Below are 16,323 nucleotides of genomic sequence, written 5' to 3'. Positions count from 1 at the left end.
CTAGGTTCGCGATCAAGGTTAATTGAACTAGGTTAGCGATCAAGGTTAATTGAACTAGGTTAGCGATCAAGGTTAATTGAACTAGGTTTGCGATCAAGGTTAATTGAACTAGGTTTGCGATCAAGGTTAATTGAACTAGGTTAGCGATCAAGGGTGATTAAACTAGGTTAGCGATCAAGGGTGATTGAACTAGGCTAGCGACCAAGGGTGATTGAGCTAGGTTAGCGATCAAGGGTGATTGAACTAGGTTAGCGATCAAGGGTGATTGAACTAGGTTAGCGATCAAGGTAAATTGAACTAGGTTAGCGATCAAGGGTGATTGAACTAGGTTAGCGATCAAGGTTAATTGATCTAGGTTCGCGATCAAGGTTAATTGAACTAGGTTAGCGATCAAGGTTAATTGAACTAGGTTAGCGATCAAGGTTAATTGAACTAGGTTTGCGATCAAGGTTAATTGAACTAGGTTTGCGATCAAGGTTAATTGAACTAGGTTAGCGATCAAGGGTGATTAAACTAGGTTAGCGATCAAGGGTGATTGAACTAGGCTAGCGACCAAGGGTGATTGAGCTAGGTTAGCGATCAAGGGTGATTGAACTAGGTTAGCGATCAAGGGTGATTGAACTAGGTTAGCGAACAAGGTTAAATGAACTAGGTTAGCGAACAAGGTTAATTGAACTAGGTTAACGATCAAGGGTGATTGAACTAGGTTAGCGATCAAAGGTAATTGAACTAGGTTAGCGATCAAGGGTAATTGAACTAGGTTAGCGATCAAGGGTAATTGAACTAGGTTAGCGATCAAGGGTAATTGAACTAGGTTAGCGATTAAGGGTAATTGAACTAGGTTAGCGATCAAGGGTAATTGAACTAGGTTAGCGATCAAGGTTAATTGAACTAGGTTAGCGATCAAGGGTAATTGAACTAGGTTAGCGATCAAGGGTAATTGAACTAGGTTAGCGATCAAGGGTAATTGAACTAGTTTAGCGATCAAGGTTAATTGAACTAGGTTAGCGATCAAGGTTAATTGAACTAGGTTAGCGATCAAGGTTAATTGAACTAGGTTAGCGATCAAGGTTAATTGAACTAGGTTAGCGATCAAGGTTAATTGAACTAGGTTAGCGATCAAGGGTAATTGAACTAGGTTAGCGATCAAGGGTAATTGAACTAGGTTAGCGATCAAGGTTAATTGAACTAGGTTAGCGATCAAGGGTAATTGAACTAGTTTAGCGATCAAGGGTAATTGAACTAGGTTAGCGATCAAGGGTAATTGAACTAGGTTAGCGATCAAGGGTAATTGAACTAGGTTAGCGATCAAGGGTAATTGAACTAGGTTAGCGATCAAGGGTAACTTTCCACAGTGGAAACGAAGGGAAAGCTATTTGAGTTGGACTGGGCATTGATTGTCATGTCAACCAGTCAGGATGAAATTTTAAACAATGGACACGCAAAACCCTTAAAAGGAGCTCCTGCTTGTCTCTCCTAAGGTTTAAAACGTTAGTTCTAAACAACTTTAATTAATATTAAGACTGAAGTTCCAGATATTAATAAAAACTGTCTTTGCAGACAAAGACTTGAAAAAGTAATAGATAAGTTTATAAATTAATTGCCTGAAGTAACAGATATTAAAATTTTGACTTTTGAAGACATGATTATAAAACATTTAATATTTTAAAAAAATTCTTATCTTAGTTTTTTTCACCAAAATTTAATTTGGTGAAAATATTTTTCAACATTATTTAAACAAGTATTTTGCTCTTAATAATAATTCTAGAAAATATGACATTTCCAAGAATATTTTAAGGGATTATGGAAACTAGCATCATACCAGTGTTTTTTTTTATTTATTAATAACTGCTTTTAAGAAGTTCAATTACTCGGATATCTGAAAAATTTAACTTGACGAATTTAAATTTTGATATTTCAATATTGAAAATATTGCGAAGCGGAATACAACATAGGCCGTTTGACTGTGATATAGTTATTAAATTCGAAAAGATCTGTACCTTGATCGTGATCTTTTGAGAGCTATACAACACGTTCATGTTTGGTACTTCGAAAACTTAAAGTTAACGAACACGTTTTGTTTTGTCTTAATACTAAATTTATTTTATCAGCTATCAAAGATTTTTAGTACATTTTATTCTCCTTTTAGAGCCGAATACTCAAACCTAACTGTGCATTTTTAATGGAAAGTAAAATGCACATGTGTTTTTAAAACGATGCAGATATTTCATAATGAAATATTTCTACTAAAGGTATTTTGGTGAAAAAAACTAAGATAAGAATTTTTTCAAATATTAAATGTTTTATAATCATGTCTTCAAAAGTCAAAATTTTAATATCTGTTACTTCAGGCAATTAATTTATAAACTTATCTCTTACTTTTTCAAGTCTTTGTCTGCAAAGACAGTTTTTATTAATAAGGAACTATGTCCTTAGCCGCCCTGGTAAGAAACGCTGCCCCTCTTTAAGTTTTATTAGTAGCCTGCAACTATTTCCCCCTTCGAGGTCCTGTTTAAAAAGGTTGAGCTTTAACCCAGTTAAAGCTTGCACGAATCCGTTACAACGTGTAATTAGAGATCCAATGAACAGCAATGGTTTTTACCTTTAATATAGAATTTGAATTTAGATAATGCCAATGTAAAATGTTAAGTCAAAGAATCTATGCAGTTCTGTTTGTCATAATTTCCCTCGAAAACTTATCGCCAACGTTTAGTCATCGGAGGTTTCATCATTAAGGTGTAAAATTTACCTCTAAAGCTTATGAATGTGTCCTAGCTGTCCCAAATAACACTGTAGTAACAATTAATTTGTTTATAATTTATTTGGACCTACCGACAGTATTCGTAATGTCTGGCTTTTATCCCAAATAACCGAAGATGATGTTGCATATAACAAGGCACCCTAGATAAAATAACGGCTGGAGCGCGCTTATTTTTTTCAACCCAAAAGTGTAATTTTTGTTTGCCAATTTTCGCCAGTAGAGGTGCTCGTTTTCAATTGTATTTTCGCGCCAAAACGGGAATTTAAACGGGAGTCAGACCAAGATGGTGAGCTGAAACGAGCAAATGAGGCCAGGATTTTCGAGGTAAGTTTCATTATTATTAATAAATTATACAATACAACTATAAATATTTCTTTAGTTTTATGAGATACACTCACATTTCATATATACTAAAAACAATTTATAAGAAATAAAACTTTTTAACATAACTATAGTTTATTTAGGAAAGCATGCTGTTGTCAGGGCTAAAAGTAATTTGTTAACCGAAGATAGCTTTTTCTATTATTAATTATTATTAATTACTACTAATTATATTATTTTTCGATGTACATTTCTAAGCACAAAACATATTAGAGTTCCTATATCACACGTCAGAATGGTTATGTGCATTGTGCCAAATTGTAAACAAAAGGAATGCAAAGGAAAGAAACACCTTCTAGATGAGCAGCATGCAATTAGCTTTCATTCTTTTCCTAAAGCTGAGCCTAGGAAGGCTAAATTGATAAGTGAAATATTTGGTGAAGACATAAAATGTATAAAATGATCTCATGTGTTAAAATGTATAAAATGATCTCATGTGTTAAAATGTATAAAATGATCTCATGTGTTAAAATGTATAGAATGATCTCGTGTTAAAATGTATAAAATGATCTCGTGTTAAAATGTATAAAATGATCTCATGTGTTAAAATGTATCAAATGATCTCATGTGTTAAAATGTATCAAATGATCTCATGTGTTAAAATGTATCAAATGATCTCATGTGTTAAAATGTATAAAATGATCTCATGTGTTAAAATGTATCAAATGATCTCGTGTTAAAATGGATCAAATGATCTCATGTGTTAATATGTATAAAATGATCTCGTGTTAAAATGTATAAAATTATCTCATGTGTTAAAATGTATAAAATGATCTCATGTGTTAAAATGTATACAATGATCTCATGTGTTAAAATGTATACAATGATCTCATGTTAAAATGTATAAAATTATTTCATGTGTTAAAATGTATCAAATGATCTCATGTGTTAAAATGTATCAAATGATCTCATGTGTTAAAATGTATCAAATGATCTCATGTGTTAAAATGTATCAAATGATCTCGTGTTAAAATGGATCAAATGATCTCATGTGTTAAAATGGATCAAATGATCTCATGTGTTAAAATATATAAAATGATCTCATGTGTTAAAATGTATAAAATGATCTCATGTGTTAAAATGTATCAAATGATCTCATGTGTTAAAATGTATAAAATGATCTCGTGTTAAAATGTATAAAATGATCCCATGTGTTAAAACTGAAAGCATAAAATTGTCTCATGCGTTAAAAAAATTACAAATAAAGTTTTTTAAACCTTAAAAAATATATAAAGTTATTGAATATTATCACCTTTGAGCTGTCCGTTACTTGCTAAGTTTCTACTGCTTCAAAAGTTCGCGCCTTTAAATTGATGAATTGTAACGCCATCTAGGTATGAGATGGCCCTTTTCTATACAAGCTCCGGCCGCCCCTTACTAGAGCAGCGTGCACCAGCCGTTATTTTATCTAGGGTGCCTTAATGAATCCAGACAAAAACGCCGTATGTCCAATATAAAAATTAGGGCTAAAATGCGTGTCTCTAACAGTGATAAAACGCCGTAACTTAAATACCCAAGACAACGTAACTAGAAGTATGAGTTTATAATGATAAAATCAATACTTAAACTTAATTGATTTTAATGAAACTAAGAAAAAGGCGCTACCTTGGACTGTTTACTTTCATTTAAGATGGCTTCCAAACGTATCGAATGATTAGTTTTCCTTATATCCCTGCGGGGTTGACCCCCACTTTATAAAATTCCCATGTTATGTCTCTGGAAAACTATATTATTTTTCACCGAATATCGGATTAATTTTATGGATTCTAAAACCACCCTTAACAACTTTTTTCATTATAGAATTAACTATTAGTTGGTTCTCTTTGAAATTTTAACCACAAAATTAGGGCCCAAATTTTAGTTTACTGACAAAATTTCAAAGCAGCAAACACAATACGAAAAACGTTATGGCCAATCAAAGAACCCTCCTTATGCATTAGAGGCAGTATGAAGTCTTATCTAAGAGAGCGACCGCTCTCCTAGAATCACCATTAAAATCACACCATCTGAAGAAAGATTTGATATTAATGTTAAAATTAGTCACACATACCATTAAAAAAATAATGTTTTCGGGAATCTTCAAATTTCATTGCTGCATAGGCTCAATATCAAAACTTTGAAAATCAATTCATTATTTACGGCAACGTCACACATTTTTACAACCCTTGTTGGATTACAAAAAAACTTGCTAATTAGATATTCCTGGACTCGGTTATCAGCTTTAATTTTAATTAAAAATGAGTTTGCCCGTAACTTGTACTATTTTCCCACCATTAGAAACACAATTTGTACTAACCATCATTGATATTGATATTTTCAATAATAAGACCCTTCCAAAAGGGTCAATCATGCTAATTTAGCCTTGGAATTTACCATACGCAATGTTTTCCTAGCTCTCTTCATTTATATTTTCCCGTTCGGTATTTGCTAAGGAATATGGATTATTTAATTAAACAGAAAAGTATTGAAATTTAAAAAAATAGAAGAATTTGCTTGGATAGTTCGAAAAATTGAGTCAATAAATGCTTATTTATTTTTATACTTACCATCCGCGTTATTCCCAAATTATCCTCTTCCTATAAATATTGTTCATCTACTATTCAAACGGGTTTATTGAAAATTTGATGAAAAACTATATTCATATCTCAACCTAGTCTTAGTATTTATTTTGGCCCTTCCAAATGGGTTAATTTAAATGGCTAATTTTGCCATTGTACATACCATCCGTGCAACTTTTTGAACTTTCATCCTTGGAAAATTGTCCATTTGAACATTTTGACGATAAATTGAACAAGTAACGAAACAGAACGATAAAGTTACATGCAAGTGTTACCATTAAAGAGAGAATGAAATGACCAGACATTAATTGTTGTATCAAATTAGATCAATAATATAATATTAAAACGATTTCCGTAAATTTTATTGATTTTTCATGTTTCCAAAGTTAACTTGCTAAGCTAAAATTCTATTTTGTTTATAGAAAAAATTATATTTATAAAAAAAATGCCGAATGTACTGTAGCTAATTAGCGATGGCCCTTGGAAAAATGAAGGGTAAAATAGTGGCGACTTTGATATCTTATGACTGTCCGAAATATAACCTTATGCCCGACTTTAAAATTCCGTTATAAAATCAATTGGTCCCGACTTGATTCGTAGGTTTGCCGACTAAATAGTTCCTTTCCGAAACACTGTTCAATTGAACTGAGGTTAACCAAATATATAGGACAAAAAGTAATATATTCTGAGTTTTCTTTCGCTTTGTAAGATAAAGATAGGTTTATCGGAATTTCTATGCGTTAACTAGTTTTGTAGCTATTATTATTAAAAATACTGTCTCGCGCTGCTTTTCAGAAACACAATGTCTAACCTTTAACCTCCTGATTGGCCACTTGAAGGCCTAGAAAAGTGAAAAAACAGGAAGACCCTCATGCAAGTTAGAAAGCAGGGCTAAACTTAAATTTTGACCCAAGCATTATACTCTCTTATTTTTCTCTTTATCTCTGTAACTGCAGAAGTATATAATACTTTCCTTCGAGAGAAGTGTACCACAAAGCGGGTTAAGTGTAACGTAACTCTTCCCAACATCCCTTAACATTTTGGAGCAAGGGTACTAAACCGAATCACATATGCGATAAATAGTTCCCTCGTCATTACTCTATCAGTGCTGCTTAACTATTTGCCTAGGCGCACTTGTGGATGTTTGTCCCACGTCGAGATATTCAAGGTCTGTGGGTTGATATCTGAGGATTTAGTACCAAACAGCCTAATGCGAAGCCATGCCCATCTGAAGTTTGATGAGTGAGAGAGCAAACAAAAATGTGAGAGGCTGGAAAAAATGACGTTGCGTATCTTTAGTATTAAGAGGATTCAGAGTGTCATCCTTCTTCTATTATCACCTTCTGGTATCTGCCATAAATCTAAATCCCCTTAATATTCCAAAAATCTAAAATAATTGAGAGTACGCATTTGCTGTAATGATCGCGCATTTCAAATCAAGATACTTAAAACGATCATTATCTCTCTCTTGGGTAAACAAAGAGCTTATTTAAAGAATATATATGCATGGTAATGGTTTGAGTAATAATACTAAAATCTGAAGGAATAAAAATATACTAAAAAGGGATTTATAAAAGAAGGCATATGATAGCGTCCTGTGCGCGCGTGATAGTCGGCAATCCCCCCTTCATGGGTGGGGGTGGAATCGGAAGCGAGACTTTAATATTTTATCTTACTTTATGTTTTCCAGCATTTATCTCTTTTACCAGGGGAAAATAACGAAAGGAGTTAGAGACGCTAGCTTCCGTAGTGTAGAATGCAGTGGGACTTTCAAACGTAGACACAGAAAAGAGAAAACGCCTCGGTTGCGCCGCCTATAATTCAAAATAAGTATGATATTTTGCAACCAATATCGTGGCAGCAAAGTTTCGAAAGGCATGCTGGGATATCGATTTTCTCCTGTCTGCTTGTTTTCGTCTGCTAGTGTTCGTCTGCTTACGACTAAGTGACAATTAGGCTAAGAGTAAAGTTTATTCATTAAGGTGCACTTGAATTAGAAACAGGCAACTTTAAAGTTGGTAAATTCCTTATTCGATAATGAAATGGAACTAAATGTCGTTTTTGCATCCTTCAATACAGTTTTAGTTGTTTTAATTTCTTTAGTCACAGATACAGTCGATGATCCTGATCCCACAGTTCCCACTAAGCCGCCTTGGCTCACTGGGCCGACTCTGTAACCGCGCACTTACGGCAAAACAAGTTTGATCACATTTTGAGGATTTCTCCGGCTTCAATTTGCAAATTGTTGACTTATCTTTCTTCTTTAAATCGCTGTTTAATTATATTGGGTTGATTTATGAGACGACTTTACAACATCGACACCCGCCATTTTACTTTACCCAGAATACCTTGCGGCGCGAGATTTTAAGGCGAAACTTTTAAGGTTCTGCTCTTATTTACAATACAGTTCCAAAGATGGCACTACGTTAGTTACAAATTCTATGACGTTTCAAGGTCCCACTGTATTCTACACTACGGAAGCTAGCGTCTCTAACTCCTTTCGTTATTTACCCCTGCTTTTACCTTTTCATTAAGCATTGGTTTGGTTTTTCGAACTCACAAAATCATAAATACAGGACACTTGATTCGATTTAGAAATAATTTTAGAGTGAACGATTTTCACGTAGAGACGCATAGTCAAAATCTCTCAAGATAGGTTCAAAATCTTTAACTAACTTCTTAATGCCAAATAAAAACAACCCTCTTACCGTTTCAGCAACGGTGGCAGCCTCCATTTTCTGTTTTCTTTGCTCGAGGTTTGTTTTTTCTCTAGTCGGAATACGTCATTCGCGACTGTATGACCTATCCCCGCGGGATCCAACAGGAAAGCGCAGAGCAATGACGGGCATGAAAGGTGTGGGGCTTTCTTGTCCACTGACACTGGCGTAAGAGTATTAGCGTAAAATCTCGCGACTTATGCCTTCTTATATAAATCCCTTCTTGAATATACTCATTTTGCTGTAATGAGGCCCATTTCTACAATTTAAAAGATGACGATTTTTTTCTTCCGGGTAAACAAAGAGTGCATTTGTTCAATATATATGCATAGTAATGGCACGCAAACGGACCTCTTAGTGAGATTAAACATTTAATGTAAGTTCGCTTCGTGAAGCCTGGAATAAATCGTTAATCTCCTCTTCGTCATAGGTCAGATCGCGCAACAAAACGAGTAGCAGCGTTCGTTTTCATAGAATCACAGTCAGCGTGCAGTCCGAATTTTAAACAAAACCAACTTGGCGAAAATTAACCTTTACTATTCATTTTCAAGGTCTGTTCCTTTTGTTTTGCAATAAGCCTCTTATCTGCAAGGGTAAAACTCTGACTTCCATCTCACTTTTTGGCACTTTGGGTCCTGAGAGCGCGCAGAGACGGCTAAGGGTCAAGCTTCTTGTACAACTAGATACTGAGGGTTGACTACCACCTTCCTTACATCGAAGGGCCTTACTGGATGAGATATTCAGGGGAGGGGGTATTTAAATCAATTCTTGCACCAGGATGCGATTCAGTGTTAATATGTTTTATTTTTTTAGAAGTGTTTGAGGTTCGAACACTCGCGGTAGCTAAGTAGAATTCTGAATTTGTGGAATGTTTTTAGTGAGTTATAGCGAGTGACAGTAAAGGGTTAGTAACCATCTTTATGAGAGCGCCAGATAAATAAGAGACAACCCAGTCTAACGTGTCATGAAAACTTTTGAACAAAACGCGCGGGTGGCCAGGAAATTTTGAAATGTCTCTTTTCAATTATTAACGAGCTCGCAAATAATGAAATTGTTTAAAAAAATTATGTCCATTTGAATGGTAGAATTAGCTTTGTAAAGAAAACTAATACAATTACTGTTGGAATTGGATTATTGGAATTTAAGTTTTAAGTCCCGAGCTAACTTTTTGTCAGTCAAGTGTTCAACAGCCATGCGCTACGTCACACCATCAAAAAATCATATCGATTAGATGACTTTTTTGATGGGCAAGCGCCGAGCATTATGACGTCAAAACCGGAAACGCGAAAAAGCGTACAGTTGGGGAAAACTTACATCATCAAAGAGGGTTACTGAACGTACCCAATGAGAGGAATATGGAATTGCTTAATGGTTTAAGAAACTTCATTCCTAAAATCATTTTAAACATAGCTATTGTTGACATTTAAATTCAAGAGTTTGTCTCTTTAATAATTTTTGGGAATTTAGGGTAGAGTTGGTACGTACTGGTAAATGTGAACGATACTAAATGTGAACCCTTTTTCTTTAAATATTTTTATCTAATTTTTGGGGGCCCAAATTCCATTTAAAGGGCTCAATTTCTAGATTGAATATCGAGGATTACGATAAAAATGGTCCGAATATTGTAGGAATACGTGGATGAAAGTTATGGCCCTATATACACACGAACTCGGAATAATCAACCGGAGCCTCCGAGATATCTGGGCCCATGATTCAATAAAAAATAAATAGCCCCTAAATCATGCTATTACGTTAATTTAAGGGTGAAACCTTTCTCTTATATAAATTTTTAATAATTGGCCCCTAAAATATAAACAACAATTTATGGAAGACCCCCTTCGAAACTGAGGTAGAAGCGCCATCTAGTACACAAACTGGGTGAAAATATTTCCTCTATGAAACTGGATATTTCCCCACATAAAAATCGACACGAACAGGCCTAGATCATTGTGGAGGCACCGCTTTTAGATAATGTTATACCTGGTAATGACAAAAGTGAATGGCTACTACGTACAGATAGGGTAGAAATTGAAGTCTGTAGCGCCTTTTCCAGTTTTGTTTTTTAAAGAAAACTCTTGAGCGGACGACGCGTAAAAGATTAAGTCAAACCAGATTGGTGATATTCGAACTTTCCTCCGTTTAGAGCAGCCAATCGTACTTCAAAGCAATTACATCACTAAAAGTAGTTTTCTGGTAGGGAAATTATGGTCCCACAGGGGAAGTTAAAAAGCTGGGTAGGGAAGTTTAATTTTTTGCAATCTGGCATCACTGACTCTGTAGTTTTTGGTCGCCGGTTTTTCGATTAACAAGAATCCGGGTAAACAAACTTCAATTGTAAAAAAAAATGCCTCGTAAAAATATAGGTCGGAGTGAAAAATCAATTCACCCAATGTGATCTTCCATTAAAAGAGGTTTCTGTCAAGGGCACTTAAGTGAAAAGTTAAGATTTAGGTCTGTTATCTACTAAGCCTTGTACACACCCTATCGTATTTGGGCCTAGCCCCAATGAAACGCATACAGAAAACGAAACAGTGACTGCTTTACTAAAGAACACGCAGAGTCAGACTGACATAACCTGTTCTGACAGAAGCGTGTTAAACCTAAGTGTGAAAAATTCCATATTTCTAGTGATAATGCTAATGATGTGGTTTATTAAGTGACTTCGAGAAACCCAGCGATAGTTTTAAACGAAAATTGGTTCCCTGTAATGAAGGTGATGATCATTGAATTCCAATTATGGATAAGAAGAATTGAATTCCAATTATGGGTAAGAAGAATTGAATTCCAATTATGGGTAAGAAGAATTGAATTCCAATTATGTATAGCTTATAGGAAAAAAGGTTTTAAATTTCCCCTATAAACCCTATTTCAAAGGTAGGCGAGTGGAGTTATCCCCGCTCATCTGAGCGCCATCCATTCAAAATATTCGAACTTTAGGTCGGTTTTCCTCCACCATAAAGAATCATAATAACTTAATATTTTTTTTTTCGCAATACTTCATTAAACTATGAGAAATATCTTGCGAAATTTTGATGCTTTCATTTCGACCTTCCAAGAGCATCTTTTGAAGGTTAACAAAGTTATGCTTAAATTTATTCCTCCCATTGATGTCTTATCGGTACGGATTGGACCGACAAGTTAAGACACCCAACGCGTGAGCTAAGAGGAATAGGATTAAAATTGACGTTGTGTTTCGAGTTCTCTATGAACCTCTCGAGAGAGGCCTTAACGATTTAGAATGATCCGAGAGTTAGAGTCGCAGTTAAATAGTTTTAGGTCCTTTAATAGAACCTTGGGACACGACCCCGACTTAATGGCCGTAGTTACACGATTGATTGCGCAATAACTTCCATTTTTGTGCATATTCTCGTTGTAGCGCGGCTTTAGGTGCGTGAAACGTTTGGGGACGTATAGCGAGCGCGCGTACAAAATAACATAACTTTTCTTAAGTTTAATAAAATAAAAAGTTAAAGTTTAATTCAGAAATGATATTGGTTTACATGATAGATATAGAGCTAAAAGGGAGTCAACCTCTCCTTTGCTCGTTCGAAACAAATCTAATCTTCTCGGGTCTCCTATTCTTTCGACCCCGAGAAGATTTTACAAAAACACCCTTTGTGGGTCTTGGGTAGCGGATTTGCAGGTGTCCACAGGTATCCGCGTGGTCTTTGGGTTTTTCTATTTCCGTACCGCTTCGAAAATAGAAAGCGAGTTTTCTTCGAGAAAATAGAAAGCGGGTTTTCTTCGAGGGGAAGGATATTATTATTTGGGGGTAGGGCAGTTGCCTAAATCCGGTGTTACATCTCCCCCCGGCTAAGGGTGCCAATATACATTTATAGGTACCCATTATAAGAATATTAGTACAATCGGATTTGGTACGCCTTAAGAGCATACAACAAAAAAAATTTACATTACCACAAAACAAACTACTAACTCATGGATAACAATCACTATAACGTAATGAACAAAACATTGATAATTGTATACATCACTATAACTTAAATGAATAGAACATTGGGCAAAAGTTAATTTTATTACAATACTAGGGGAAATTTGTAAGATTTTGATTGTGAGCTATTGAAACCTAAGCCGGATATCGAGAGATAGGTTTAGTGTTTCGTTTTGGTTTTGTGGTCGCGAAGCAATCTACATCGCTAGTGTCGCTGTCCCGTCTATGCCTAACCAACGTTTTTGCTTTGCTGGGTTCTGAGGGGGAATCACGACACTGGTAAGGCTTAAGGTTCTGAACATGGTGAGTACCTTTGGGGATAATTTTGGTACCTCGCCGTTCTATTACGACGTAATTTACATCCGATAATTTACTTTCAATTTCGAATGGGCCATGATATCGGTCTGCCATTTTCTTAGTGATACGAGCGCTTTTGTTGGACAATGTGTGGGCTTTTACCAGCACTTGTTGACCAATGACGTATTCTACGTGACGATGTGACTTGTCGTAATAGGCCTTTTGTTTTTCGTGAGCCAGTTCCCTGGCAGCCAGGAATCATCTACCTGACCCACCCTAGCTAGTACTCTTTGTAAAGGCAATTTCATCTCGCGGCCTGTGAGCATAAAGTAGGGGCTATACCCCGTAGAGTAATTATCCGCGGAGCGCATCGCCAGTGCTAGGTTAGGGAGCTGTTCGTCCCACTTTTCGTGGTGACCTTCCACGTAAGAGGCGATCATCGGTTTGATTGTTCTGTTTTCGCGTTCCGTGGGGTTTGCTTGAGCGTGGTAGGTGGTGGTGTGTCTGACTTTTACCCCCCAATCGTAACAAACTTTAAGGAAGTAGTCCGAATTGAGATTAGAGCCATTGTCTACAATGAGTGCGCCAGGCACGCCGTAACGTGGAAAAACGTCTACCGTGAGGCGTTTGGCTATCGCGGCGGAAAAAGTTCGATATATTTTGAAAAATTATCTACCACAACGAGTAGGTAGGTATTTTTTCGAGGGCTTAAGGGAAAGGGTCCCATCAAATCGGCTGAGATGACTTCCCATGGTTCAGTAGGCTTAATGGTATTAAGTAGGCCCGCTGGTTTTTGATTGTCGCTTTTTAGTTTTTGACAGACATCACATGAACTAACGTAACGCGCACAGTCGGTACCCATCGTGTCCCAATAAGCCGTACTTTTTAAACGCCAGAGTGTCCTTTGGACACCAAAATGACCCGCCGTCGGGTGGTCGTGCAGTTCGCGTAATACGCTGGTTCTCAAGGAGACCGGAATTACGGGGCGCCACGCGATGGGGTTTATAAGATTGGCTTCATGCCTGCAAGGGCGAGTTTCTACCAGGCGATAGAGAACGTCTGTAGTGACGCAATAGTGTTGGCCTTTGCGTTTGATTTTTCGCGCGACTTTTGAATTTGGCGGGAGTTTGCCAGTCGTAACGTAATCCTTAAAGGCCTTTACAGTAGGGTCCTGATTTTGGGCTTTAGCTAAGATACTTATTTCCCTAATGGAATCTAATTCATTGTCATTAGTGACTTTTGCACTGATTGCGTCGACGTTAGGGGTAGCTGGGTCGCGTCCTAACGTAGGGGTGGAAATTTCCTCGAATCGCGTGGACTCGGTTAATTCATTATCGCCAGAATCAATCGGACTTCGAGACAGAGCGTCGGCTACGACGTTGTCTTTGCCCTTCCGATGTTCTATCTTGAAATTGAACTCCTGGAGCTCTACAGCCCAGCGTGTCAATTTGGCTGACGCGTTCTTCATTTTGGAAAGCCATTGTAAGGCGCTATTGTCCGTTATGAGGGTAAAGGGAACGCAATCTAGGTAGTGACGATATTTGTTTACGCTCAGAATTACCGCAAACAATTCCAGCTCGGTGGCGTGGTAACGGGTTTCCGTGTCTTTAAGCTTTTTGCTTGCAAAGGAGATAACCCTTTCTTTATTGTTATTGTCCACCCTACGAGGCTCGCGTCAGTTCTTAGAAAGAACGGGAGTTCATAGTTAGGATAACTAAGAATAGGGGGTGCAATGAGTTTGGCCTTTAGAGAGTGAAAACTGGTTTCACACTCGGGGGTCCATTTCAATTTCGTCGAGGTCACTGCCTTGGTCAAATTAGTCAGGGGTAAAGCTAAATCGGAGAAAATTTCTATGAATTCGCGATACCAACCTACCATACCGAGAAATGATCTCACTTCTTTAATGTTGGTAGGCCTTGGGTAGTTTTGAATCGCTATTGTTTTGGATTCGTCCGTTTCTATACCCTTTGAGCTGACTTTGAAGCCAAGGTACAACACCTGTAATTGCATGAATTTGCATTTTTCACGTTTGCACGTTAACCCTGTTTCTTGTAGTCGTTCTAAAACTTTTCCAACGTGTTTTACGTGGGACTGTACTGTCTGAGACGGTGAGACCTAATTAACAAGTCGTCGAAGTATAACTCCGTGGTTATTGTTAAGGTAGCTTCAAAAATAAGCTCAATGCACTTTTGAAATGTGGAGGGTGCGTTAATCAGGCCAAAAGGAAGCACTTTGAACTCAAATAACCCCTTATGAGTTATAAAAGCAGTGTACTTTTTAGCACTTTCCTCTAGCTCAATCTGCCAGAAGCCATCCTTGAGGTCAAGGACGGAGAAATACTTCGACCCTAGGAGCCTATCTAATTGTTGCCTAATGAGAGGGATGGGATAGATAATAGGTATGGTCAGAGAATTTAATTTCCTATAGTCACCACAAAACCGGAAGTCTACTTTTGGTTGTGACTCTGGGGCAACATTAATTAACGTGGTTCGTTCTCAACCAACTTGCTCTCTGGGGGTTCCTCTTTCTTCAGAGGTTTTTTCTTAATCAGTAGAATGGGCGATGAATAAGGGGAATTACTCTTTCTTATTATTCCATCGGCTAACATGTTTTCTAACTGAGCTTCCACTATGGCGCGTTTAGGCGGTGATAGTGGGTAGGGCCGTGACTTAAAAGGTGTGTCAGAGGTAAGTTTGATATCGTGACGTATCACACCTGTGCGCCCGGCTTTTCCCGTGAATACATCGGGGTACTGGTCCAAGAGGGCCTCTATTTTGTTTAACCCCTTCGCGTTCTTCTAAGGTCAGGGAAATTTCGCTTATCTGGGGATTAGCGTTGAGGCCTAGCGGAGTTTCTCGTATTGAAGAGAAAGTCGGTAAGATTTTACCTGGGGATTCTTCTACTACCCCACAGAACTTTGACCCGAAACCTGTATCGTGCGCTATCAATGGAAATTCCATCCCTTCATCTCTAAACGAGAAGGTGGAATTATGGGGCTTTGCGTGAAGTCCAGTATGGACGCTGAAATCCCAACCAAGAATTAAGCGTGACGCTAATTCTTTTACTATGAAAAATTTCCATTTCCAGGAGCGATCCTGAATTTTAACAATAAAGGTAGCCCTTCCCAATACGTTGAACTTTGAAAGATTCCCTGCCTGCATGTCAATATCGGATATGGGTTCTAAAGTTATATTTGGGGTTTTGACCTTTTCGTAAAGGTCATTAGCCATTACTGTTACGTCAGCGCAGGTATCAATGAAAGCAGTACCTTGCCAGTTCCCTAATTTAATGGGGACTTTCGGCCGCGCGTGGCTTCGCTCGTTGCACGTGACAACGGGCGGCTTCCCTAAGACTAATTCATTTTTGCAAGGGGGAGTTACTTCGGGTTCACTAGTAGTGAGTTCACACCACGTGTTCAGGTCCGAAGCTATACCAGTGTTAGAGGGGATTTGGGAATTTTGGCAAATATCGCCGCTAGGAGCAGAAGCAATAGCCGAAATATTAATTTCAGCGCCTTGGTTAGACCTACCTTTAGCCTCTTGGGCTTTCCTTTTTCGGCAATTGCGGTGATTAGTTTTATGACAAAACTCGCACTCGAGAGTCGGCTTAGGTTTAGGCTTAGCGTTAAAATCATCATTTTTCGCGACACTTTGATTATTA

General features: G+C 37.4%; 1 protein-coding gene across 1 annotated transcript; it reads right to left on the bottom strand.

Moving 5' to 3' along the window:
* Positions 1 to 12,501: 12,501 nt before the first annotated feature.
* On the bottom strand, positions 12,502 to 15,271 carry LOC149614057 (uncharacterized). Its single transcript, XM_089858009.1, has 5 exons — positions 15,148 to 15,271; positions 14,225 to 14,495; positions 13,513 to 14,153; positions 12,930 to 13,234; positions 12,502 to 12,882 (listed from the first exon to the last, which is right to left on the bottom strand). The coding sequence occupies exons 1-5, from the start codon at positions 15,269 to 15,271 to the stop codon at positions 12,502 to 12,504; spliced, it is 1,722 nt and encodes a 573-aa protein (XP_089714135.1).
* Positions 15,272 to 16,323: the final 1,052 nt, after the last annotated feature.

This window comes from Phalangium opilio, unplaced genomic scaffold (assembly GCF_054372755.1).
Source record: "Phalangium opilio isolate 3A_F unplaced genomic scaffold, DU_Popi_V2 ptg000229l_1, whole genome shotgun sequence".
Lineage (NCBI taxonomy): Eukaryota > Metazoa > Arthropoda > Arachnida > Opiliones > Phalangiidae > Phalangium > Phalangium opilio.
The sequence above is the reverse complement of the archived record's forward strand: the minus strand, read 5'-3'. Positions and strand labels throughout refer to the sequence as shown.